Source organism: Triticum dicoccoides, chromosome 5B (genome assembly GCF_002162155.2).
Source record: "Triticum dicoccoides isolate Atlit2015 ecotype Zavitan chromosome 5B, WEW_v2.0, whole genome shotgun sequence".
In the NCBI taxonomy this organism is placed as follows: domain Eukaryota; kingdom Viridiplantae; phylum Streptophyta; class Magnoliopsida; order Poales; family Poaceae; genus Triticum; species Triticum dicoccoides.
In genome coordinates this window covers 708,955,234-708,982,405 of record NC_041389.1, presented here as the reverse complement: position 1 = coordinate 708,982,405, position 27,172 = coordinate 708,955,234, and the positions used below count along the sequence as shown (strand labels likewise).

The 27,172-nt window shown below is 49.4% G+C and overlaps 1 protein-coding gene across 1 annotated transcript; it reads right to left on the bottom strand.

The window, feature by feature from the left end:
* Positions 1-526: 526 nt before the first annotated feature.
* LOC119310670 (aspartokinase 1, chloroplastic-like) lies at positions 527-6,530 on the bottom strand. The gene is made up of 11 exons (XM_037586334.1): positions 6,399-6,530; positions 6,234-6,316; positions 6,098-6,138; positions 3,499-3,653; positions 2,969-3,064; positions 2,558-2,674; positions 2,324-2,428; positions 2,143-2,235; positions 1,615-1,731; positions 1,343-1,405; positions 527-1,177 (listed from the first exon to the last, which is right to left on the bottom strand). Exons 1-11 carry the CDS (start codon positions 6,525-6,527, stop codon positions 527-529), a joined length of 1,650 nt encoding a protein of 549 aa, XP_037442231.1. The 5' UTR covers positions 6,528-6,530.
* Between the last annotated feature and the right edge of the window lie 20,642 nt (positions 6,531-27,172).

Below are 27,172 nucleotides of genomic sequence, written 5' to 3'. Positions count from 1 at the left end.
CCGTGTTCGCCCTCCCCGAAGAGGAAAAGAAAGCTCTGCTGCAGAGGCTCGAGGCGCCAACCGAGCACAAGTTGGAGTGCCATCAGTCAATCAATCAGGATGTCCCTACCTGAGCAGAAACTTGAATAGCTGCAGCTAGCACGTACAGTACAATACAGATAGCTAGTCGTGTAACCGTTGTATATGTTCGTTCTGGGGATCAGGGCATATGCAAAATACTCCTATATATGGAGATGAAAAATTGGTAACTGCATGCGTGGTGGCCGCAAGTCTGTTACTGGCAAGCCCTGGGAGTCAAGATGCTTCAGAACAAGATGTATCAAATTGGCATTGGAGTAGTAGAATCACCATTTTATTCATATTCTACGCCCAAGGACCAAAAGGGAGAGTAACAACTTCCTATCGAATGACCACCACCGGAACACGCTCAAGAATTTCCACTGTTAACACAAGGGATCAATACTACAAATCAACTCTATTCGGATCCCCCAAGTTGCCGTCTAGCTTTATTATTTGCTTTCTTTATTTACTCCATAGAAGAGCGTTTGGCAAGAAATCTTGCCAAACAAGCAGCAAGCAACAGCACGACAAATGGGGTAAGAAACTTGAAAACATTGTCGGGACTGTAGTTTGTCAGTGACCAAAGGTTGTACCATCTCCTTTGCTGATGCCTGCGCTCCATCTGCTTCGTACCACTGTAGCTGTAGTACGTGTGTCGATACCACTGGTGGGGAGTTCCAGCCCCGCGCTGGGCCTCCTCAATAGCATTCTGCACTGCGTCGTGGTCAACAAAAGGCAAGGGGGGCCACAAGTAGTCCGATTGCCCGAAGTTGTTACCCATCAAGTAGTCGTCCTCCCACAAGTTATGCCCTCCGACGGGCACAGGATACGGGGATACCAGGGCTTCGGCTTCCCCCGGACGACCATCAGCGTCAGTGCCCAACGTTTGCAGTTGACGCACGCCCAGTGGAGCCTCCAGGTGGTCGTCACCCGCCTTTCTCTTCTTGGCGCCGGAGCTGGACGCCACTGCAGCCGCGGACGAGTTCACCGGGATTTGGCATTCTTTCTCCGATCCCTGGAGTTCTGATACGAAGCCGTCCTCAAAGAATGCTGAATGGAGGGCTTGCACACAGTCTTTTGCCTCGCTGTCATGGACCATCAACAAAACCTTGGTTACCTGCTTAAGAATAATTACCGCAGTCACCCCCCTTGCATAATCACGAAAAATCCAGTTCCAAGTTTGCAATTCGTATTAAAAAGATAAGAGCACAAAGATAAATCATGTTCCAATGCTGCCAAAACAGAAATCATATTCTTTTTTTTGTAAGATAGGTAGTAAAACCTTGAATGGTCCTTGCGAGACCTTCTCGACGTCAACATACATGCTCCGTAGAACATTGAGCGCCTGGCAATGCAGCAACACATAATTAAGAATAGTAGGATACAACATGATTAACCATGAGCAGATAACAGTTCAATGATACTGCCCTGTATTCCATGACAACAATGCAAAATAACAAGTGACTTTCGACATTGTTATGACAAAATTCAGTTTCATAGTTTTCTGACAAAACACCCAAAATGTCAGTTGCTAAGTGTATGTGTGGTTCTTACCTTTTCAAGAATGGCTGTCGACATCTGCGGCATCCCTACTAGTGAGATGACTGATCTATTCTGTTGTCGATCAACAGTTGCAAACTTTTTAAGCTCCTCAACTGCATTATCAAGAGCCTGTAACATCATCGGAACTACCGAATGTATCAATATCATTTAATTTTTTTTGAAAAACACAATAGCAGGATCAATGTTTCATTTTTTTTTATTTTTGGAAAAAGGGATAACTCTCGACCTCTTCGTTGATTAATGCACACATTCATAGCAGGATAAATATTTACCGGTTGGATCAATTCCTGACTCAACTTTTTTGATGGAACTAGTGTAAAACACATCTTGCCTTCACGAGCAGCCACCCAATCGACATAGATGCCCAAATCTTCAAAATATTTAAAAATTGAGATGGCCTGCCCAAATAGCATAATGAGATACCCCGCAAAAAAATAAATAGCATAGTGAGATAACCAATAGAACTCAATAAATAAATACATAGCTAAAAGAGTCACATGTCTATTGCTAAGTAAGTACCTTTACTACAAAAGCCTCCTGGTTCAGCTCACTCGTCCTCTCTATGTCCAGAATGGTAATATTTGATTCCAAAACAATGCTGGTTAATGTACTCTGAAAAAATGGTACATTCCAGTGCCAGTACTAGTTATTGCACATCGAAGAGCAAATCATAGCATAGTGATATGGTTATGCAACAAACCTTGCTCATATCTCTTGTTTTAGTGATCGCAGTACCGCACGCTTGAGGGTTGTATGAGTTCTTAACTATAACTTTTTTGCCACCTTCCATAGCTATTTGTATTGACTGGGATGCATAAGTTCACATATGTAAGTAAGTATGTAATTGACTACGTGTAATAATAGAAGATCATGTACGATTGGTAAATCACTGCCTAGCCAACACCTAATCCACAAAAAAAAACAAGGAGAATACCTTTGCAGCAAAGAACCCAATGTCAGCTGCCTCATCAAATGTCAAGTGGGGCAGTGGTATTGCCTTTGCACAAACTTTAGGATCACATGTGAAGATACTGTCTTGATCCTTCCAGGCCTATATATTGCGTATCAGGGAAGTCAATTATACTAGCATTAAACATACTGCATAACATAGTACAGAGACACCACACAATCCATTATCTATAGCTGTTAAACTTATTTGTAGATTTTAGGGTCTGGTGGGGTACTATCAGCAGGTTTGCGCGTAGCCCACCCACCCACCTTGTTCTTCGCAGGGCGGGTGCTCTGACTATCTTCTTCTTGAGCCCGACAGCAAGCTTTTTTTTTTTTTGCGGGAAACGGCAGCAAGCTTTCAATGCGTGTCTTTTTGCAAAATGAAAGAACATGCCTGTATTTCTGCTGATCCCAAGTCTCTGGCAATGATAGCTGCAGCCAAGTCGCTACCAACCCTTCCAAAAGTAGTGACAGGGCGCAGTTCCCATTCCTGAAATTTCATACGCACTTTCACCACCAAGTTCACTTGCCAATTTGACTAAACATAAATTTTAAGTTCAAATTGTCTATGAATCAAGTGTGCCAATTTAATGAATATATAGAAATAAGACTCAGATATTGTCAACCATTGTTACTATCCTCTTGAAAACACTACCTCCGTTCCTAAATATTACATGCTGGCAGTTTAATTTAAACTGCCCCAACGTCTTATATTTAGGAATGGAGGTAGTAACATATTCATCAGTTTCTACGGCAGCAAGACATTGATAAACCATTCCGGAAATATGTCTATCTAATTACACTATCCTTCACAGTTCCATCCATAAATAAGATAATAGGACAGAGAAGGATGATAGAAACAAAGGCCTGATAATAAATATTTAATTAAATCACCAAATTATTGCGTTTGCTAGAAGCATATACCTGCAGTGTCCCTTTCCCGAGTTTATTTAAATACTCAAAAAATATTTTCGTAGATGTGCGTTGTCCAAAGAAAACAAGGTAATCTCTTGTCCTAGGAGTCAGCTCTTTAGTCATCGCAACATACTGGAGATGTGATTCCAACTCATCCAAACAACCTGTTGAGTTTGACAAGGAGAAAGGCAACGTGAATGACTGGAAATGTACTAGTGCCAAAGAAATGCAAAGTGTTGGATTATCTAGTACTAGTACGTGTTTAAATTAGTAAGCATGCCACATGTTTCTTGTTTTCTATCACCATGAATTTGCCGGACGGGTGATGTATAATATGAATAAAAGAAAAATTATAACACAGAGAATTAACTTTTGTGTGAGGGAAGAAACGTGTTCTTGTTCCACGAAGCATATCCGTCGTAAATATACATCACACTATGTGGACAATCAATATTGTTCAAGCTGTGACCACGTGACACATGTGGTAAGCAATACAAACAGTTTAAAAAAAACTTTGTTCAAGCTGTGTAGTGAGGTCAATGTAGTGATATAAACAATTTCATTGGAATTAGAGCTATATAAATTGATCATACAAAAGCCGTCTTGTTTTGTTTTTTTTAAGCCGAAAGCCGTCTTGTTGAAGGCACAAAAGAGGGGTGCTCTGACGTAAAGAATGTGGCTATATGACAACGACTAAGGCCAAAAACTGATGTATAAAGAACCTAAAAATTCAGTCCATGAAGCGGAACATGGGGAAAACAAGCGATATGGAACTGCCCCTGCATTGTCCGGACGGGCAACACGGGAGGCGATCTCAATCCGGCTTCTCTCCCCCCGCTATTGCCGGATGCCGCCACCGGGCAAAGCCCGTGGGGCCGTCGTGGCGGCGACTCGAAGTGAGCGGCAGTGATGGTAAAATTGCGGCAGCATGACATCGATTTCTGAGAAGAAGCGGCGGTTCTTACTGCTAAACAGCAGTTGTAGCAGCAGTGAATACAAGCGGCAGCGGTATACAAGATGCAGCAGAAGCGGAAGCTCGACGTGCTGCTCGCCTGGATCTTGTGCCTGAGTGCGGTGATGTGGCCCGGAGTGGCTCACTTATGGCTTCGGGAGTGGTGGCCGTTTGTGCCACGCCGCATCTGTGGTGCCGGTGGCGGCTGCAGGCGACGAGTTCTGCTCCGCGTGTTATTACTGTAGGCAGCGTGCCCGACGATTTGCTGGACTCAGGTCTTTGACGACGCATGGAGGCTACAAGGTGCCGCTCCCAGATCCGGCCATGGAGTCGATGAGCCGATGGGCTTGTGCATGGCTCTTTCTATTGGGGTGGCAGTCAGTTGTCGTGTGCTCTACTGACCACTGTTGGTGTTGGTCCGTCTAATGGTCACACCGGCATACGGCGGCACCCTCGGTACGGATTGTCGTTGCCATCGAAAGGTCTTTATGATGGTTCCTCCCTCCATATCGACGACTACTCCTTTTGGATGTGAAGGCTTCTTTATAAGTTTTGGTGGCTCTCATTCCAGTCAGCTTGTCTTTGGCACTAAAATACAATCTATGAACGGCGACTTGATGCAAAGAAAATGATTGTGCAGCGATGACGGAGATTTCTAGCACAACACATGTAGTTGTTTGGATCGCGGAAAAAGTGGTGGCAACAAAACACATGGACTCTGATGTGATGCTTCTTGAGTACCCATTCTCGAGCTCCGTGGTGAAAATCTAGGTATGGCCTAAGTTGGTTATACCCAACAAGGCACACTGTTTTTGCATCATTATCTTGTTGAAGGCATTGCTTGCGTGTGCTCAGACTTTGATCTCCAGGATAAAAACTAAGAATCGGGCTTTCAAAGGTCCAATCCGGTGGCGATGGCGCTTGAGCGTTGTTTCCTTCCTGAGAGCGTTGCTATTGAAGAACCTCGTGGTCCTTTTGATGTCAAAAGATAGTTGATGAGGTTATGGTCGTTGTAGTAGTTTGTTGATTACTGTTTTGATCACTTTGGGTTTTCCTTTTCTTACTTAGGCATAACTATGGTCTTGTATAAGTCTACTTTTTGCCGGTGTGTTTTGTGGGTTAATGTTGGATGTGTGCATCCTACCCGTGTAAAGGCCGTATTTGTGTTCATTGTGTTTGTACTCTTTACTTGATGCTTCATTTTAAGAAAATGAAAGCCATCCTTTGTCGAAAAATGAAACGGAAGATGAATAGAGCTGTAGAGGTGCAGGAGAAGTTGAGAACGCATGTTGATCGGTGGAAGTGAACAAGCATATATATGCTCGTACTAATAAAGGCAGGCTCGCCACTATCGTTCATAAAAGTTAAATTTGTAAATGCCTATCTTGGGATTGGATTAGTGAAAATGTACAGCGTATCTAGACAAATCTAAAATAAGAATTTTGGGACGGAGGGAGTATTCTGAGATGATGCACTGAATTTAGCAGGTACTCCCTCCGTTCGGGATTACTTGTCGCAGAAATGGGTATCTAGACGTATTTTAGTTCTAGATACATCCATTTTCGAGACAAATAATTTCGAACGGAGAGAGTACGAGAGATGCAGATTTTTTTTTGTAGCAAACAAGAGAGGATATGCAGAATGACTTCAACATACCTGATACAGTTGTGCTGTCTAATCCAAGCTCATCAATCGTCCTGAGCAGAGAAGAGCAGAGCAAAGCGAAGCAGAGGACAGACTATACATGAGGATCGCATGCACACGAAATACAGAAATTAAACACTACACACACCTGAGATGCAGCTGCTTTGTGATGATGAGCTCCCGGATTTCACTCGCCTTTCGGACGCCGCCTGTCAGAGCCGTCCATGCGGCCTACACAGTCATTTTTATGTGCACATTCGTAAGCACGTACTAATGGATCAATAGAGTCAGCAGAGAGGTAGATAAATGTTACCAGAAAAATGTTGGTGGTAGTGTTGTCCATGGCGGACATAACAAGCGCCGGATTCTCCGAGCTTAGGACGAGCTTGGCCATCTCTTTCATCCGCTCAGCTGTCGGTATCGATGAACCACCGAAGTTCATCACGACGGTTGCAGCGGCCGACGCAGCATTGCCCTTCTTCACAATCGCCAGGGTGCCGTGGCCGTGCATGGAGGCGGGGTCGATGGAGAGAGCTGGATTCTGGATGACCGCCGGGGAATGCAGATTGTAGTCACACGAAGCAGGCCGCGGCGCCGGCGTGTCCCCGTCGGGCAGATCCAGCGACTCGTCTAGAATCGGTCCGGCCTCTTGCACCGCAGTCATGCTGCCGGACTTCAACTCCAGATATGCCGGTACCGGCAGCCGGACCGACGTCATCTACGCGGGCGGTTCTGGCTGCCGTATGTGTTTCCGGATCGGTCTTGGGCGACCTGTACACCTTGCAGAGCATCAGCTGTTGGTGGTCGAGCCCAATCTCCACCATGATCCAACCAAGACTTTTGTTTCGATACGTTTTCCGCGCATCAGGCGGGTTCTTGATCTTCAGCACGTAAGTGAGCGTGTCCCTGTACGCCCCAGTGGGTTTCCTATCGGGGCCTAGGATGCCCTGCTTCCCCTTCTCCGAGTGCTAGAACGTCTTTCCGGCGGCGGCGCCGCCGCCGACCTGGCGGCTTCGCTTCGGCGCAGACCCACCAACCCCGCCCTGGTGGTATTTGGCGCGGCTACAGAAGTACCAAGCAACTCCTTTGCCGTCGCCTTGGTCGGTGCCCGGAGCGTGCTCGCGCCCACGGACGAGGACCTCCGGGGGAGCCGAGTAGGGGTCCGCCTCATGGATGAAGCTGTGAGGGAATGACTCACCATCGACCTTGCGCCGGAGAAGACTGGCCAGCTCGAGGAAATCCAGCTGGGGCGCCGGGGTTTGCGGCTCGCTGGTAGCCATCATGTCGCCGCCAATTTTTCAACCTCGACGCCTGTGAAGCGGTGAAGGAGGCGGAGTGGGGGAGAAAGCAGAGGCGGCTTGCTGGAGGAGTATATTTTATGAGGATTGATGGAGAAGTATATAGTACTACGTAATATTATACTCCCTCCGTTCCTAAATACAGTATAAGTTTTTAAAGATTTTAAATGGACCACCACATACGGATGTATATAGCCATATTTTAGAGTGTAGATTCACTCATTTTGCTTCGTATGTAGTCATTTGTTGAACTCTCTACAAAGATCTATATTTATTTAGGAACGGAGGGAGTATATGGGGATATTGGTCGGTCGACGGCACTGGTTGTCTTCTGGCTGGGCGCCACTTTCTGTCCGAGACATCCATTTCTATTGTTTTGGCGTCTCCGAGGGAAGGGACCGATCGGATTTCCGCTGGAGGGGAAGGGTCCCACTGATCCGAGACCGTGCCCGAGGAGAAGGGCCGGCCGGCGTCCGTGATTCAGTTTTTGCACATCTCATACATCAGTATTCTTTGTGGCCCTTTATTTATCTCAGCTTTGTGTCTTCTTTTGTTTGTTTCTTTGTTTTATTTGTTTTGGACATATTTGTTTGTCTTGGCGTCCAGGCAGATGGAACTATCCTAGACTTGCAAAATTCTCCCCCTCAAAGAAAAAAAAAAAGACTTGCAAAATTCTCTGTCGTTTTTTTTTTGCGGGAAAGGGATTTTCATTTATCAGATAATATGATTACAATCAGCAGCAACAATACTCGCAATCTCGTCAGGAGGCGTGCGCAACCAGCACGCAGTCCGCTGTTGCGTTCGTCCCATTTGAGCAAGAGTATGACTATGTTTACATTACCCCTGATCTTGATTATATGGATCCTCCTTTCTTGAGCCAGTAGCGATCTGATCTCCATTACTCTATGAGTATGTGCTGATCGATCTTGCCCAGATGCTGAGATCATTTGTACAGCTTCGGCACAATCGGTCTCCACCACAATGTCTAGTTTAGTCCAATTGAGGGCCAAAATAATACCTTCATGAATTGCTGCCAACTCGGCCTCCACCGCGTCTATGCAGCTCCCAAAACCTCTGATTGCAGCAAGCATCACAGCCCCAGTGTGATCACGGAGAAGCATCCCTGCACCAGCGGTACCATCTGTGAGCAAAAAGGACCCATCGACGTTGAGTTTTGCGTCCAACGTTCCACATGTGGTATGGGCTTCTGCTTCCATATGGGCTCACCAAAAATAATCCACCACCTGTTTACCTTTGGTCGGGTCCGCATCAGGGTATTGTTCCAACGACAATAGCGATGACACATAGCTGGCGAGGAAGCGACGAGAGGCCTCGATTGGAACCGCTAGTTTATGGTGGGTTACTTCATGGCGAACATGCCAAGACCGCCATAGGATCATCATAATGAAGAGTCGTTGGGGATCATTCCGTTTCTCAAGGAGACGGAAGATCCACTCCGGCTCAGTATCCTGAAGGTCGGCCTCATTGGGGAGGTCCCAAACTTGTCTCATAGCATTCCAGAGACCGGCTGCATGGGGGGCAGCGAATGAGGGCATGATGAGCATCCTTTGTGTCATGTCCGCATATGGTGCAAGGCTGAACAGATTGCATGTGTTTCAATTTTTTTGTAGCTTCTGTAGCTAGAGATTCATGTGCAGCTTTCCACGCAAATATACGTACTTTTGGCTGCGCTTGACTCTTCCAAATCAAGTCCCAGACAGGGCGCCGGCCATCCAGACGAGCGCTGGACGCTCCAAGTTCATTTTCAGACATTTTCTCCTGTAAACCAAGAGAGTATGCACTCTTCACGGAGAACAAGCCGCGGTTATCAGGAAACCATGCCACAAAGTCAGACTCCAGCCGTTGTGAGGGTTTGATTTTCATGATCACGTCAATGTCAACTTGATAAAAATAGTGTTGTAGCAGCCCTCTATTCCATGTTCCATCAGTGGTTAACAGTTCAGCAACCCATTTGAGGCGGCAACGTCTTCTAGGGGTAATGGGCCGACATGAAGTGCCACGGGGAATCCATGGGTCTCTCCATATCCGGACCTTTGCACCGTCACCTATACGCCATATAATTCCTTCCTTCAGCAGTTCGAGGCCGTACTCAATAGCTTTCCAAGTGGAGGATGCATTACCCGTAAAAAATGTGTCTACCAGTGGCCCATTTGGGTAGTACTTGGCCCTGAGCACTTGGGCACAAAGACTATCGGGTTTTTCTAATAATCTCCATGCCTGCTTAGCCAAAAGAGCCCGATTAAAAATCTGCAAGTCTCGGAAGCCCATGCCTCTGCATGTCTTTGGTCTGATCATGCAATCCCAGGAAATCCAGTGTGTGCGCCGCTGATTCTTACTAGAACTCCATCAAAACTCTCTTATCATTTTCATTAGATCTTCACAGAGCCCTGCAGGTAGTTTAAAAACACCCATCAAAAAGGTTGGCAAGGATTGCACGACCGCTTTGATGAGAATTTATTTGCCGCCACTAGAGTACTCTCCCCACTGAACCATTCTTTTTAATTTCTCTTGAATGCTCTGAAACTTCCCTCTGGTCATACGGCTGTAACGCCCGGATAATTAGGCCACAGTAAACTCTCCTAATGATGCCATGTCATCTTTGATCACTGTTGCTAAACTTTCGTAAGTTCAAACGATCCAGAAATCAATTCAAAAAAAAATGGCAAACAACAAAAGTTTTTAGAAGTTGAAACAAAAATGTTCTAACAGGGCCAAAAATGACATAGGTAATTATGGTGTAGAAGACACGATTTTATAAAATATCTAAATGCCCTAAATTAAATAAAACAGAAAAAGGAAAAGAAAAATAAAGAAAGAAAGAAAGAGAAAGGAAAAAAAAACCCCAAACCCCCCTGGGCCAACTAGCCCAGCTAACCCAGCCGGCCCGGCCCGCCTTCCCCTGCCGTCTCCCTTCCTGTTCCCCCAGACCTGGGTTGGAACAGGGGCGTGTCCCCGTCGCACCACCTCGCCGTCCCCGCCGAGGGGATAAGGATGCCGACGCCGCGCCCCCTCGGGCTCCCCTCCCCACTCGCCCCCACTCCCGCCTTGGCTCCTGCGCCTCTCCCTCTCCCCTCCAGATCCATCTCCCCCTCGTTCCCCACCGCAACAGAGCGCCGCCATGGCCTCGCCGTCGTAGAACTCGCGGCCGCTGCGACCTCCAAGCCGCTCCGACGTGTCCGATCGCTCCGCCTCCCTCGTGTACGGCTCCCCGTCAGGACGCAGGACGCCGGACGCCCACGAACGCTCCCCCGGCCTCGTCTTCTTCCTCGGTTCCCCGACGCATCTCCGACGAGCGCCGTCGACTCTGCTGCTACTAAGCCACCAAGGGCCATCGTGCGTGCCGCTAGGTGAGCTGCCTCCCCCCCTCTGCCCTCTAGCTCCCATAGCTCACGCTCTAACTAGCTCGTCGTCGTGCCGAGGCTTTGGTCGCCGCGGTGTACCTCGCCGCCGTGGCCACCGCCGCCGTCACGCTCGCCCGAACCCACCGTTGTACTCCTGGGGTTCCTAGGAGCCCAACGCGCCAGCGCACGCTCTCTCCCGTGCCTCCTAACGCCGTCCCCGTTGGGCGCCCGAACGCGTTGCCGCCTGCGCTCGTCGTCGGCGTGCCTCCGGTGACCAAATGGTCACGGGCCAGCGCCCGTTGCGTTCGCCGCCTCGCGTATAACTCGCCTGGCCTCCCCTTTCTTTCGCAAACATGATGCCTCGCCGTTTCCTCCCGCGCCCGACTCCGGCCGTCCGCCGATGAGCTCGCCGCGCTCGATTCCGGTCACCCCTGCCGCCACAATCACCACCGTTGGACGCGGCGCAGCCGTAGCTCTCGAACGCGCCCGAAAACTCGATGAACGATGCCCTGTAGGTGATTTCCGGCCACCTCCCGAGCCGCGCCGCCTCGTTTTGTCTCGGCGGCGTCGTTCCGGCGCCGTCCGCCGACGTGGCTAGGCGGGCCCCACCCATGGGTCACTGCCAGTGGGCCATGGGGGCCCCGTTGACTGGATTGACCCAGTCAACGTGCTGACTGGGCAGCCCAGTGGCACTGACATGCGGGGCCCATGCCATAAACGAATAAAAATAAATCGATAATTTGCTAATTAATTAAATTAGTTAATTAAACATTAATCTCTCACTGACTACCGGGCCCCACCCACTAATTAGCCCATTTAGTTAGTTTCAAAACTCTGTTAATGCCCCTGACAATGACATGTGGGTCCCACTGGACCCACCTGTCTGGTTTGACTGGTCAACCGACCAGTTGACATGCTGACATCACTCTGATGTCATGCCTGCGTCATCATGCACTGTTCTGGATAATGTTCGAATTAAATAACTAATTAAAATCAGAAAATGATTTAAATCTTTAGAAAATCATATCTTTTAATCCGTAACTCGGATGAAAATACTTTCTACATGAAAGTTGCTCAGAACGACGAGACGAATCGGATACGCAGACCGTTTGTCTGCCACACATCCCTAACCTATCATACTCGCAACTTTCCCCCTCCGGTACCTCTGCCCGAAAACGCGAAACACCGGGGATACTTTCCCGGATGTTTCCCCCTTCGTCGGTATCACCTACTACCGCGATTGGGCACACCTAGCATCGTTACTTGTCATGTCATGCATTGATATGCATCTGGTTGCATTGTATTCATTGTTTCTTCCCCCTCTTCTCTCCGGTAGACTACGAGACCGACGCTGCTGCTGCCCAGTTCGACTACGGAGTTGACGACCCCTCCTTCTTGCCAGAGCAACCAGGCAAGCCCCCCCCTTGATCACCAGATATCGCCTATTCTTCTCTATACTGCTTTCATTAGAGTAGTGTAGCATGTTACTGCTTTTCGTTAATCCTATTCTGATGCATAGCTTGTCATTGTTGCTACAGTCATTGATACCTTACCCGCAATCCTAAATGCTGAGTATAGGATGCTAGTTTATCATCATTGGCCCTACATTCTTGTCAGTCTACCTTGCTATACTATTGGGCCGTGATCACTCGGGAGGTGATCACGGGTATATACTTTACATATATACATACTACAGATGGTGACTAAAGTCGGGTCGGCTCGAGGAGTACCCGCGAGTGATTCACGGATTCGGGGCTGAAAGGACCTTTGTCCCGACGGCCCTCTGTGCGGGTTGAGACCACCTGGGAGACAGGTGGGCCTGGCCATGGTCGACGTCCGCGGCTATTTCATAAAAACACGCTTAACGAGATCTTGGTATTTGATCTGAGTCTGGCCACTGGCCTACACGCACTAACCAACTACACGGGAAAGATATGGGCACTCGACGTCGTGGTATCAGCCGAAGCCTTCGTGACGTCAGCGACTGAGCGGCGCGCGCCGGATTGGACCGCGTAACGTGACTTCCTTTGTAATGGAGGTTGCTAGGTCTGCTTCCGGCCGCCCACGCAACGTGCAAGTGTGCAATGGGCGATGGGCCCAGACCCCTGCGTGCATAGGATTTAGACCGGTGTGCTGACCTCTCTGTTGTGCCTAAGTGGGGCTGCGACGTGTTGATCTTCCGAGGCCGGGCATGACCCAGGAAAGTGTGTCCGGCCAAATGGAATGAAGCGTATTGGGTTATGTGGTGCACCCCTGCAGGGAAGTTAATCTATTCGAATAGCCGTGTCCCTCGGTAAAAGGACGACCCGGAGTTGTACCTTGACCTTATGACAACTAGAACCAGATACTTAATAAAACACACCCAGATAAGTTCCACAGACAACCCAGTGATCGCTTTTCCACAGGGCGACGAGGGGAGGATCGCCGGGTAGGATTATGCTATGCGATGCTACTTGGAGGACTTCAGTCTACTCTCTTCTACATGCTGCAAGACGGAGGCTGCCAGAAGCGTAGTCTTCGATAGGACTAGCTATCCCCCTCTTATTCTGGCATTCTGCAGTTCAGTCCACTCATATTGCCTCCTTACACATATAACCATGCATATGTAGTGTAGCTCCTTGCTTGTGAGTACTTTGGATGAGTACTCACGGTTGCTTTGCTCCCTCTTTTCCCTCGTTTTCCTCTTCTTCTCGGATGCCGCAACCAGACGTTGGAGCCCAGGATCCAGACGCCACCGTCCATGACGACTACTACTCTGGAGGTGCCTACTACTATGTGTAGCCCGCTGACGACGACCAGGAGTAGTTAGGAGGATCCCAGGCAGGAGGCCTGCGCCTCTTTCGATATGTATCCTAGTTTGTGCTAGCCATCTTATGGCAACTTGTTTATTTATGTCTGTACTCAGATATTGTTGCTTCCGCTGACTCGTCCATGATCGAGCACTTGTATTCGAGCCCTCGAGGCCCCTGGCTTGTATTATGATGCTTGTATGACTTATTTATGTTTTAGAGTTGTGTTGTGATATCTTCCCGTGAGTCCCTGATCTTGATCGTACACGTTTGCGTGCATGATTAGTGTACGATTGAATCGGGGGTATCACAAGTTGGTAGCAGAGCCGACTGCCTGTAGGAATCCCCCATCCACACTCCTTGGCCGAAGTCGAGTCTAGTCACTATAAAACTTTTACTAACATGGTTGTGTGCCTTACGGGCCCACGTCGCCATTGGGTGGTATTAGGATCTTTTACTTCTCGACCTTTACTCTGGGGCTCTGAACTCTCTCCTACTCGGGTTAAAAGAATTTACTAACTCTGACATTAGGATCCCGTTACCACGTTCACCCCAAAGTTGGATAAGCCATAGTTATTCTGTAGGATAGCATTTTGAATAGTGCCCATATTGTCATTTGACTCCATTGAAATATCTTTGTTTTCAGATGGAACCCACGAGGCAGGTCATGCGCCACACTGCGGCCATTGGTGCCTCAGGATCACCTGCTGTGCTAGCTGAGATGATGACCTATCTGGGTTATCACTGGCACCCTGAGTACACCCTCTACGAGGAGTACCAGGACTTTCACCAGGAGCAGTACCGTGCCATCGTCCACCTCTACTCTCGGGAGTATGAGTCCACTACCGTGCTGCACACCGCTCATGGTGTTGGAGTGACCATCGAGATGGCAGTCCACGATGCTGCTCATGCTGCTCTGACACGTCTTCATGGAGAGTATCGGGCGTTGGACACTTCCCCTTTCAGGCACATTCCTATCGCATCTGACGTTGGTGCGGAGGGATACTACACTGCTGCCTACTCCACCGTCACCCGAGAGCCCTTCCACCATCAGCACCTGGTTCTGCATGCTGATGGGCTGGACCGAGCTAACAGAGCTCTTCGCCACGAGTTGTACACCACTCGTCAGCACCTTTACAGGGCTCTGACGCTGTTGCACCCCTTTGTCCGGTCTGGACAGCTGTCGCGTTCTGCGATCTACCCAGCCAGGACAGTGATGCCCCACGGTGTCGGTTGGCCAGAGGTGGGAGGCTACTCTCCCGCACTTGGTCCTCTTCTGCCACCTGAGCGTCGGGTTCTACACCAGAGTATCCGCGACCCCCAGGCCACTGACGGGGAGGACTATCCGTTGCCTCACTACCAGCTGTCAGGCTACAGCTACCTTCACAGTACCTCCTGGGACTGATGTAGTCTTGCTCATTAGTATTAGATGCATTCGCCGCGAGCCTGCGTGCCGCCTATGATGACTTAGTCTATGTACTAAACTCTGTGTACTGAACTCTGTGTACTGAACTCTATGTCCGACCCCTTTTGTAAGTTATGCCGACTACTATGTGGTATCTATCGTGCTCCTTTCATTATGCATGTTTCATCATGAATGATTCTTGTCTATGCAAATTTCTCAATACTGAACTACCCCTGTTATATATTAGCAGGATGGTTCGACCAGCTGGTCGTGGTCGTGGCGGCAACGCCCCACCACCGCCTGAGTACATGGCTGGTATGGTCCAACAGCTCGAGATGAATCGCCAGTTCATGGAGAATATGATGGCTCAGTTCCCTCGCCCCAACATGAACGAGCAGCCAGCCCAAGTGACTCTGCAGGATTTCATGCGCCTCAACCCAACCGTGTACCGCAGCTCAACTCAGCCGCTGGATGCTGATGACTGGCTCCGTGACATCACCTATGAGATGGAGTCTGCTGAAGTAGCCCTTGCCCGCTATGTCACCTTTGCTTCCTTCTTTCTGAAGGGACCCACAGCTTAATGGTGGGACAGCCATAGGCGTACTCTGCCAGTCAGGACAATCATCACCTGGTCAGACTTTCAAGCTGCCTTCCGTGCCCGCTTCATTCCTCAGGGGATCATGGACAGGAAGAAGCGTGAGTTCCGTAACCTCACCCAGGGCAACAAAACTGTGGAAGCTTATCAGCGGGAGTTTCTGGACTTATCCCGCTATGCTTAAGAAGACATTGCAACTGATGCACGTAGACAAGAGAAGTTCCGTGACAGCCTTCAAGCTGACATCAAGCTCGCACTTCTAGTGCATGACTTTGCCAATTTTGCCACCTTGGTGAACAAGGCCATCAATGTCGAGACTGGTCTGCAGGAACACCAGAGCTCTCACAGGCGCAACCGTGACACGGGCTCATCTTCGGGCCCGCCCTCGCAGAAGCGTAAGATATGGATCCCGAACAACATGTACCATCCAAATGCAGCTACCCCAAGGCAGACCTATGCTGCACCTCGTCTGCCTCCTCCACCATCTAGGCAGCCAAGGCTTCCAGCTCCACCACCCGAAGCACCTGTTCCCACTCCCAATAATGGTATGTGCTACAAGTGTGGTCAACCAGGTCACCTTGCCAGGAACTGCTATCAGAATCAGAACCAGAATCAACTGGCCCTTCCAGCAGCTGGCCGTGGAAACAACCAGGCCCGCAACAACAATGCCAAGTCTTATGGCCGTGTTCATGCCAACCACGTTGATCTGAATGAAGCTCAAGACCAGCCTGCTACTGTGATGGGTACACTCCTCGTAAATTCAGTACCGGCATCCGTTTTATTTGATACTGGTGCATCGCATTCATTCATGTCAGAAGATTTTGCATGCTTGCACGACATTAAATGTGAGGACATGAACGCTTCTCTATTAGTGCACACCCCTGCGGGCCAATGTCGGACCTCCATGATTTGCAACGATGTCCCCGTTGAAATCGAAGGACTGGAATTCCTTGTCTCTCCCATCGTACTGAAGTCCTGTAGCATTGATATCATTCTGGGAATGAATTGGTTAAAAGCGCATACCGCTTCTATCATTTGCGCCACCAAGACCGTCCATCTGCTACACCCTTCGGATGAAATAATAAGCTATAATGCTCGTCTGGTTCAGAATGCCGAGGCAAGGCTCTATGCATTGAATGCATTGAACGCTGCACCACTCGAGGGCGTTGAAAACATTCCCGTCGTGCATGAATTCCTAGACGTCTTTCCTGAAGAACTCCCTGGGATTCCTCCTGCTAGAGCTGTCGAATTCGTCATCGACTTGAAACCAAGCACCACTCCTATAGCCAAGCGACCCTACAAGATGCCGCCGCATGAACTCCTTGAGCTTAAGGAGGAAATCGATAAATCTCTTCGAAGTGGTTTCATTCGCCTAAGTTGCTCTCCTTGGGGAGCGCCTTCTCTCTTTGTCAAGAAGAAGGATGGGACAAACCGATTGGTCCAAGACTACCGTCCTATAAACCAAGCTACCATTCAGAATAAGTATCCTCTTCCTCGGATCAATGATCTGTATGATCAACTGGCTGGTTCATCAGTGTTCTCTAAACTCGACTTGAGGTTGGGTTACCATCAGATCCGTGTTCATGAGGAGGATATCCCCAAGACCGCATTTGTGACTCGATATGGATCTTACGAGTACACCGTCATGTCTTTCGACTTAACCAATGCTCCAGCCACCTTCTCTCGTCTGATGAATTATATATTCATGGATTACCTCGACAAGTTTGTCGTGGTTTATCTGGATGATATTCTAGTATTTTCCAAGAACGAAGAAGAACATGCTGAACATCTTCGTCTTGTGCTGGAAAAGCTACGAGACCATCAGCTATGCGCCAAGTTCTCCAAATGTGAATTCTGGCTTCCCGAAGTAACCTATCTTGGGCATGTCATCTCTAAGGATGGTATTGCCGTCAACCCTGAACGAGTCCAAGCTATTCTTGATTGGACTCCTCCGAAGAACGTTAAGCAAGTCAGAAGTTTTCTCGGTCTCGCCAGCTATTGCCATCGATTCGTCGAGAACTTCTCCAAGATCGCCAGACCTCTGACTAACCTATTGCATAAGGGCGTCAAGTTCCAATGGACAGACAAATGTCAGGAAAGCTTCCAGGCACTCGAAGACAAGTTGACTTCTGCCCCAGTACTAGCTCCACCTGATACTAAGAAGGACTTCGTCATTTACTGCGACGCTTCACGTCAAGGCTTAGGCGCTGTACTAATGCAAGAGCGCAAAGTGATTGCTTATGCCTCTCGTCAATTGCACCCTCATGAAGAGAACTATCCAGTTCACGACCTCGAGCTTGCTGCTGTTATCCATGCACTAAAACAGTGGCGACATTACCTTCTCGGTAATTGTTGCGAGATCTTCACCGACCACCAAAGTCTGAAGTATCTGTTTACTCAACCAGATCTGAACCTCCGTCAGCAAAGATGGATGGAGATTGTTGCAGATTTTAACCTGGATATTTCGTATACCCCAGGCAAGGCTAATGTAATGGCTGATGCCTTGAGCCGCAAGTCTTACTGCAACCACCTCCAGGTTCACAAAGTTCAGCCCTCGCTTGTTGAGGAATTCAGGAAGCTGAACCTCCATATTGTTCCTCCTGGTGCTCTCACCCCCCTCCTCCTGAGAGCCGCAAGATGAACCTCCATGTTGTTTCCCAGGGTTCTCTCAATACCCTTGGTGCTATACCAGATCTCGTGGAAAGCATCAAGACGCTGCAGAAGTATGACTCTCAAGCTCACAAGATTAAACACTACCTTAAAGAAGGGAAGCCCTCGTTCTTCACTGTTGATGATACTGGCACCTTGTTCTTTAAAGGTTGCCTAGTGGTCCCTTCAAAAGGTAACCTGGATATGACCTAGGAGGTTATGAAAGAAGCTCATGATACACCTTTGTCTATTCATCCTGGTAGCACCAAGATGTACCAAGACATTCGTCAGAGATTCTGGTGGTCTAATATGAAACAAGATATTGCTCGTTGTGTTGCTGAGTGTGACGTTTGTCGTCGTATCAAAGCAGAGCATCAAAGGCCTGCTGGAACTCTGCAACCTATCTCTATTCCCGAATGGAATGGGACCATGTTGAAATGGACTTCGTCACCAGTTTTCCCAAATCGCAGAAAGGTAATGATGCTATTCTTGTCGTCATTGGCCGGCTTTCTAAGGTTGCACATTTTCTGGCTGTGAAAGAGACTATTACTGCTAGTCAGCTGGCAACCCTCTACATGTCCAGAATTGTCTCATTACATGGTATTCCACTGGTTATCAGTTCAGACCGTGGCAGTTTATTCACTTCTAGATTCTGGGCAAGTTTCCAAGAAGCTATGGGAACTCATCTGTCATTCAGTACTGCGTTTCATCCGCAGTCGCAAGGGCAAGTTGAACGTGTCAACCAAATTCTCGAAGACATGCTTCGAGCTTGTGTTATTTCCTTCGGCAAGAAATGGGAGAAATCTCTCTCGTATGCTGAGTTCTCTTATAATAATAGCTATCAAGCTAGTCTGAAGATGGCCTCCTTTGAAGTGTTATATGGACGAAAGTGCCGAACCCCTCTGAACTGGTCAGAAACTGGGGAACGTCCACTCTTTGGTCGAGATATTATCCAACATGCCGAATAACAAGTCCGCATTATTCGCGAAAATCTCAAGACTGCTCAGTCGCGTCAGAAGAGTCAGTATGACCGTAAACATAAGGACATGGCCTATCAACATGGTGAAAAGGCCTATCTTCGCGTTACACCAATGAAGGCTGCTCACCGCTTCGGGATCAAGGGCAAGCTAGCTCCTCGCTATATTGGCCCATTCACTATTCTGGAAAGGCGAGGAAAAGTGGCATATCAACTGGAGCTTCCGCCGAACCTTTCTCAGGTTCACGATGTGTTCCATGTGTCACAGCTCCGCCGTTGCTTCAAGGGCCCAATCCGAGCAGTGGATCATGAAGTGCTCGAATTGCAACAGGACCTTTCCTATAAGGAGCATCCAGTCCGCATTCTCGACCAAGCTGAACGCCGCACGCGTCAGAAGGCGATCAAGTTCCTCAAAGTTCAGTGGTCGCACCATTCTGAAGATGAAGCCACTTGGGAACGCGAGGATCGTCTGCGTGAAGAATACCCCGCGCTGTTTTCTTCTACCTCCTAAATCTCGGAACGAGATTTCTTGTAGTGGAGGAGATTTGTAACGCCCGGATAATTAGGCTACAGTAAACTCTCCTAATGATGCCATGTCATCTTTGATCACTGTTGCTAAACTTTCATAAGTTCAAACCGATCCAGAAATCAATTCAAAAAAAATGACAAACAACAAAAGTTTTTAGAAGTTGAAACAAAAATGTTCTAACAGTGCCAAAAATGACATAGGTAATTATGGTGTAGAAGACACGATTTTATAAAATATCTAAATGCCCTAAATTAAATAAAATAGAAAAAGGAAAAGAAAAATAAAGAAAGAAAGAAAGAGAAAGGAAAAACCCCCCAAACCCCCCTGGGCCAACTAGCCCAGCTAACACAGCCGACCGGCCCAGCTGGCCCGGCCCGCCTTCCCCTGTCGTCTCCCTTCCTGTTCCCCCGACCTGGGTCAGAACAGGGGTGTGTCCCCGTCGCACCACCTCGCCGTCCCCGCCGAGGGGATAAGGACGCCGACGCCGCGCCCCCTCAGGCTCCCCTCCCCACTCGCCCCCACTCTCGCCTTGGCTCCTGCGCCTCTCCCTCTCCCCTCCAGATCCATCTCCCCCTCGTTCCCCACCGCAACCGAGCGCCGCCATGGCCTCGCCGATGTAGAACTCGCGGCCGCTGCGACCTCCAAGCCGCTCCGACGTGTCCGCTCGCTCCGCCTCCCTCGACTACGGCTCCCCGTCAAGACACCGGACGCCGGACGCCCACGAACGCTCCCCCGGCCTCGTCTTCTTACTCGGATCCCCGACGCATCTCCGATGAGCGCCGTCGACTCTACTGCTACTAAGCCACCAAGGGCCACCGTGCGTGCCGCTAGGTGAGCTGCCTCCCCCCCTCTGCCCTCTAGCTCCCCTAGCTCACGCTCTAACTAGCTCGTCGCTGTGCCGAGGCTCTGGTCGTCGCGGTGTACACGTGGCCACCGCCGCCGTCACGCTCGCCCAAACCCACCACTGTACTCCTGGGGTTCCTAGGAGCCCAACGCGTCAGCGCATGCTCTCTCCCGTGCCTCCTAACACCGTCCCCGTTGGGCGCCCGAAAGCGCTGCCGCCTGCGCTCGTCGTCGGCGTGCCTCCGGTGACCAAATGGTCACGGGCCAACGCCCGTTGCGTTCGCCGCCTCGCGTATAACTCGCCTGGCCTCCCCTTTCTTTCGCAAACATGATGCCTCGCCGTTTCCTCCCGCGCCCGACTCCGGCCATCCGCCGATGAGCTCGCCGCGCTCGATTCCGGTCACCCCTGCCGCCACAATCACCACCGTTGGACGCGGCGCAGCCGTAGCTCTCGAACGCGCCCGAAAACTCGATGAACGGTGCCCTGTAGGTGATTTCCGGCCACCTCCCGAGCCGCGCCGCCGCGTTTTGCCTCGCCGGCGTCGTTCCGGCGCCGTCCGCCGACGTGGCTAGGCGGGCCCCACCCCTGGGTCACTGCCAGTGGGCCATGGGGGCCCTGTTGACTGGATTGACCCAGTCAACGTGCTGACAGGGCAGCCCAATGGCACTGACATGCGGGGCCCATGCCATAGACGAATAAAGATAAATCGATAATTTGCTAATTAATTAAATTAGTTAATTAAACACTAATCTCTCACTGACTACCGGGCCCCACCCACTAATTAGCCCATTTAGTTAGTTTCAAAACTCTGTTAATGCCCCTGACAATGACATGTGGGTCCCACTGGACCCACCTGTCTGGTTTGACTGGTCAACCGACCAGTTGACCTGCTGACATCACTCTGATGTCATGCCTGCGTCATCATGCACTGTTCTGGATAATGTTCGAATTAAATAACTAATTAAAATCAGAAAATGATTTAAATCTTTAGAAAATCATATCTTTTAATCCGTAACTCGGATGAAAATACTTTCTACATGAAATTGCTCAGAACGACGAGACGAATCCGGATACGCAGCCCGTTCGTCTGCCACACATCCCTAACCTATCAGACTCACAACTTTACCCCTCCGGTACCTCTGCCCTAAAACGCAAAACACCAGGGATACTTTCCCGGATGTTTCCCCCTTCGTCTGTATCACCTAGTACCGCGATTGGGCACACCTAGCATCGTTACTTGTCATGTCATGCATTGATATGCATCTGGTTGCATTGTATTCATTGTTTCTTCCCCCTCTTCTCTCCGGTAGACTACGAGACCGACGCTGCTGCTGCCCAGTTCGACTACGGAGTTGACGACCCCTCCTTCTTGCCAGAGCAACCAGGCAAGCCCCCCCCCCTTGATCACAAGATATCGCCTATTCTTCTCTATACTGCTTGCATTAGAGTAGTGTAGCATGTTACTGCTTTCCGTTAATCCTATTCTGATGCATAGCCTGTCATTGTTGCTACAGTCATTGATACCTTACCCGCAATCCTAAATGCTTAGTATAGGATGCTAGTTTATCATCATTGGCCCTACATTCTTGTCAATCTGCCTTGCTATTATTGGGCCGTGATCACTCGGGAGGTGATCACGGGTATATACTATACATATATACATACTACAGATGGTGACTAAAGTCGGGTCGGCTTGAGGAGTACCCATGAGTGATTCACGGATTGGGGGCTGAAAGGACCTTTGTCCCGATGGCCCTCTGTGTGGATCTTTGTGGCGGAGCGACAGGGCGGGTTGAGACCACCTGGGAGACAGGTGGGCCTGGCCCTGGTCGACGTCCGCGGCTATTTCATAATAACACACTTAACGAGATCTTCGTATTTGATCTGAGTCTGGCCACTGGCCTATACGCACTAACCAACTACGCGGGAAAGGTATGGGCACTCGACGTCGTGGTATCAGCCGAAGCCTTCGTGACGTCAGCGACTGAGTGGCGTGCGCCGGATTGGACCGCGTAATGTGACTTTCTTTGTAATGGAGGTTGCTAGGTCTGCTTCCGGCCGCCCACGCAACGTGCAGGTGTGCAATGGGCGATGGGCCCAGACCCCTGCGCGCATAGGATTTAGACCGGCGTGCTGACCTCTCTGTTGTGCCTAGGTGGGGCTGCGACGTGTTGATCTTCCGAGGCCGGGCATGACCCAGGAAAGTGTGTCCGACCAAATGGGATCGAGCGTGTTGGGTTATGTGGTGCACCCCTGCAGGGAAGTTAATCTATTTGAATAGCCGTGTCCCTAGGTAAAAGGACGACCCAGAGTTGTACCTTGACCTTATGACAACTAGAACCGGATACTTAATAAAACACACCCAGATAAGTTCCACAGACAACCCGGTGATCGCTTTTCCATAGGGTGACGAGGGGAGGATCGCCTTGTAGGATTATGCTATGCGATGCTACTGGGAGGACTTCAGTCTACTCTCTTCTACATGTTGCAAGACGGAGGCTGCCAGAAGCGTAGTCTTCGATAGGACTAGCTATCCCCCTCTTATTCTGGCATTCTGCAGTTCAGTCCACTCATATTGCCTCCTTACACATATAACCATGCATATGTAGTGTAGCTCCTTGCTAGCGAGTACGTTGGATGAGTACTCACGGTTGCTTTGCTCCCTCTTTTCCCTCGTTTTCCTCTTCTTCTCGGATGCCGCAGCCAGACGTTGGAGCCCAAGATCCAGACGCCACCGTCGACGACGACTACTACTCTGGAGGTGCCTACTACTACGTGCAGCCCGCTGACGACGACCAGGAGTAGTTAGGAGGATCCCAGGCAGGAGGCATACGCCTCTTTCGATCTGTATCCTAGTTTGTGCTAGCCATCTTATGGCAACTTGTTTATTTATGTCTGTACTTAGATATTGTTGCTTCCGCTGACTTGTCCATGATCGAGCACTTGTATTCGAGCCCTCGAGGCCCCTGGCTTGTATTATGATGCTCGTATGACTTATTTATGTTTTAGAGTTGTGTTGTGATATCTTCCCGTGAGTCCCTGATCTTGATCGTACACGTTTGCGTGCATGATTAGTGTACGATTGAATCGGGGACGTCACAACGGCCCTCTGGGGTAGGGAGACCCAAGTATTTAGGCTCAAACTCCACTTGTGTAACTTGTAGCACATGCTTGATTTCCTCTTGTACCACATTTGGGCAAGCCTTCCCGAACATCAAAGAGCATTTATCAGTATTGACCAACTGTCCGGTACCTTGCGCATACGTGTTGATGACATGCTACACTCGCAGAGCTTGCTCATTTTCTGCTTTAAAACAGAGCATTGTATCGTCCGCGAATAACAAATCTGAGATACCAGGGGCTCTACGACATATCCTCAGAGGCTCAATCTGCTTGTCATTGATCTCTTTCTGAAGTAATGCTGAGAGGCCGTCTGCAACTAACAAAAACAGGAAAGGCGACAAGGATCACCTTGGCAGAGGCCACGGGACGGGGTAAACGAATCCAGCAAGATTCCATTGAATTTGACAGAGTAGCTCACCGTGGTCACACATGACATGATCCAATCGATCCACCGGTGAGAGAAACCTAAGCCTTTCATCGCCTTCTCAAGGAAACCCCGGTCCACTCGATCATAAGCTTTTGACAAGTCAATTTTGTATGCGCAGAAGTTCTTCCCTGGGTTTGTGTTCTGTTCAATGAAGTGAAAGCACTCAATGGCCACGAGGGCATTGTCTGTAATTAGCCTTCCAGGGACGAATGCACTTTGGTTCACCGAAATGATATCACCAAGAATGGGCCTTAGTCTGTTTGCTAAGCATTTTGCAATCACCTTGTAAAGTACAGTGCACAAACTGATAGGCCGGAACTCACGCAAGTTCGATGGTTGATCCACTTTAGGGATGAGAACAATTGCGGTATGATTAATATTGGCTGGCATATTACCTGTAGCAAAGAATAGCTTGACTGCTGCAATAACTTCCGTTTTTATAGTCCCCAATTCGTTTGATAAAACCTGGCCGGGAAGCCGTCTGTACCTGGAGCCTTCAATGGCCCAATCTCAAAGAGAGCATCTGATATTTCTTTGTCAGAGAACTCCTTACATAGGGCTTCATTCATATCTTCAGAGACTTTTTTTTCAAACAAATTGACGATGTCACATGGGTTCAGATTGGGGTCCTGAGAGAAGAGATTCTGAAAGAATTGTGTGGCCATCCCTTCGAGCTCAGCCTGTGAGGATGCCCAGCTGCCATCATCCTTCTGAAGTTTCACGATTTTGTTCTTTTTTGCACGCCACATTGCTTTCCGATGGAATTTTTTTTATTACGGTCCCCCTCTTTTAGCCAATTAACTCTAGACCGCTGCAACCAAAGCATTTCCTCTTTATATAAGAGTTCATTCAGCTTGTCCGAAAGCTTCTTCACCTCCTTACTATCAGCTCCATGCAACAGCAAACTATTCAATTCAGAACGAACTGATTCATGCTCGCGAAGTATGTTACCAAACTTGCGACTGCTCCAAGCTTGCAACGATTTCACCACGCTTCCTAGGCAATCCTGGATAGCGCCCAGGTCACTCTTATCACCAGCTAAAGCCCAAGCCTGTTCAACAATTTTTGGCAAATCAGACGCCCTTTCCCAAAAGAGTTCATACTGCCGGCATCGTCTCTTATTGTGTGACAATTTCTCAGCTTGAAGACGGACCAGCAGTGCACAATGGTCAGAACATAATGTGTTCGACCGAGGCATCAGGGAAAGTATCTCGCCAACCTGCATCAGCCACGACACGATCGAGCCTCACCTTGACATTCTTCCTACCTCCCCTTTTATTATCATAAGTGAAGGGAACTCCTTTAAAGCCCAAATCAACAAGTTTGCAATCATCAAGGGCATCACGGAAGGCCACCATTTGCCCTTCAGCTCGAGTGGTAAAGGAAAAGTGCTCAAATTGCCATAGCGCTTCGTTGAAGTCACCCATGACGGTCCATGGCAAATCTGACTTGGATTTCAACTACCTCAATGTGTCCCACATGAGATGTCTATTTTCTGCCTTGGGCTCTCCATACACACAAGTTAATCTCCATGTCACAGCGTCTGGAGACGATCCCACATATGCATCAATGTACCATTTATTGAGATCTTTTATTTCCACATACAAGTGCTCATCCCAGAAGAGGGCCAGCCCTCCACTGAACCCTGCACTGCTTATTCCTGCAAAGCCTCTCAAGCCTAGCCGATTTGTCAAACATCTTACTTTCTCTTTATCTTGTCTAGTTTCACAAAGGAATATAAAACTAGGATGATGCACTTGATTTAGGGACACCAGGTCGCAGACTGTCTTGGAGCCCCCAATTCCTCGGCAGTTCCACGCCAAGCAGACTGTATCTCCTGTCGTTGCTGTTCTTTGTAATAATGGCGACAGAATAGCAGTAGGATTCCTGATACAACCACCAGGGTCAAACTGGGTACCTGCATGACCAAGAGTACTACTGCGATCCCCTCCCGGTTCTGCTACTTTTGCATGACCACTCCCAATCGATTTTTAGTTCCTCCTTCCGCTCGCAAGGGGTTCCTGCGAGGAGCTGCTCAATATCCCAGATCTGGCGGACGGAGCCGCACGGGCGGACGGGGCCGCAACATGCCCGCTCCGGAGGTGGGTTCCCCGTGCGAGGCTATCGCCGTTCATGCCGGCGAAGGGTGTGCGTGGTAGCGGCGGCTGGGCTTCGCCCTTTTTCCGCCAGACCCTAGCGGCCATGATTGGGCCAGCGAATTCGCAAAAAATTCTCTGTCGTTAATGGATTAAGTTGCAAAAAAATGTTATATTAAACATCCAAGATTGATATTATTATAGTATGGAACAATAAAAAATTATAGATACGTTGAAGACGTACCAGTTCCCACGGGCTGCGATGTATCACCGTGTCACTCTGCCATTGGAGCTTAGGCGGACGGTCGGACTGGGCGGCGGGGCTGCTAGGGCATGGCGGCGGCAGGACTGCAACGGGGACGCGGCGGCGGCTGCTGGCTGGTGATGCGGCTGCTTACTCGAGGTCGGGCTATTTTAGGCAAAAGAAACCTATAGCTCACCGAGCCCAGGTCCTACTCGTCATAAGAGGTCACGACCACGCCCCACCTGCCATTTGTGGCCCACATGTCCAGAGAACTGAGGCCCCACGCGTCAGTAACCGAGTAGGTAATGGTCAGCTGCATTGACCCGATGGTAAGGCTCCGTTTGAGATCTTGTGAGAATGGGCCGAGTGATGGAGGGTAAAAGTGAGGAAAGTTAGATGCTATGGGCAAAATTGAGCACAACTAAGGAAGGAGCACTAGTAGAAAAGGGGGCATTGGTCCAGGCCGGGTCAGCCCATTAGTCCCGGTCAATCCAGAACTGCGACCAATGATGGCATTGGGCCCGGTTCGTGAGCCCCGGGGGCCGGCCGGGCCACGTGGGCCATTGGTCCCGGTTCATCTGGACCTTTTGGTCCCGGTTGGTGGGACGAACCGGAACCAATGGGCCTCGCTCCTGGCCCACCACCATTGGTCCCGATTGGTGCCACGAACCGGCACCAAAGGCTGCCCTTTAGTCCCGGTTCAAGCCTCCAACCAGGACCAATGAGGTGCCTATATATACCCCCCCCCCC

Bases quoted from the DNA above. Each gene is read 5' to 3' on its own strand.
- LOC119310670 (XM_037586334.1), bottom strand. From the start codon at position 6,527: ATGAACTTCGGTGGTTCATCGATACCGACAGCTGAGCGGATGAAAGAG. The intron at 3,654-6,097 runs GTATGTTGAAGT...CAAACTCAACAG, and splicing joins AGACAGCACAACTGTATCAG to GTTGTTTGGATGAGTTGGAA. The intron at 2,675-2,968 runs GCATGTTCTTTC...CGCAATATATAG, and splicing joins TGGGATCAGCAGAAATACAG to GCCTGGAAGGATCAAGACAG.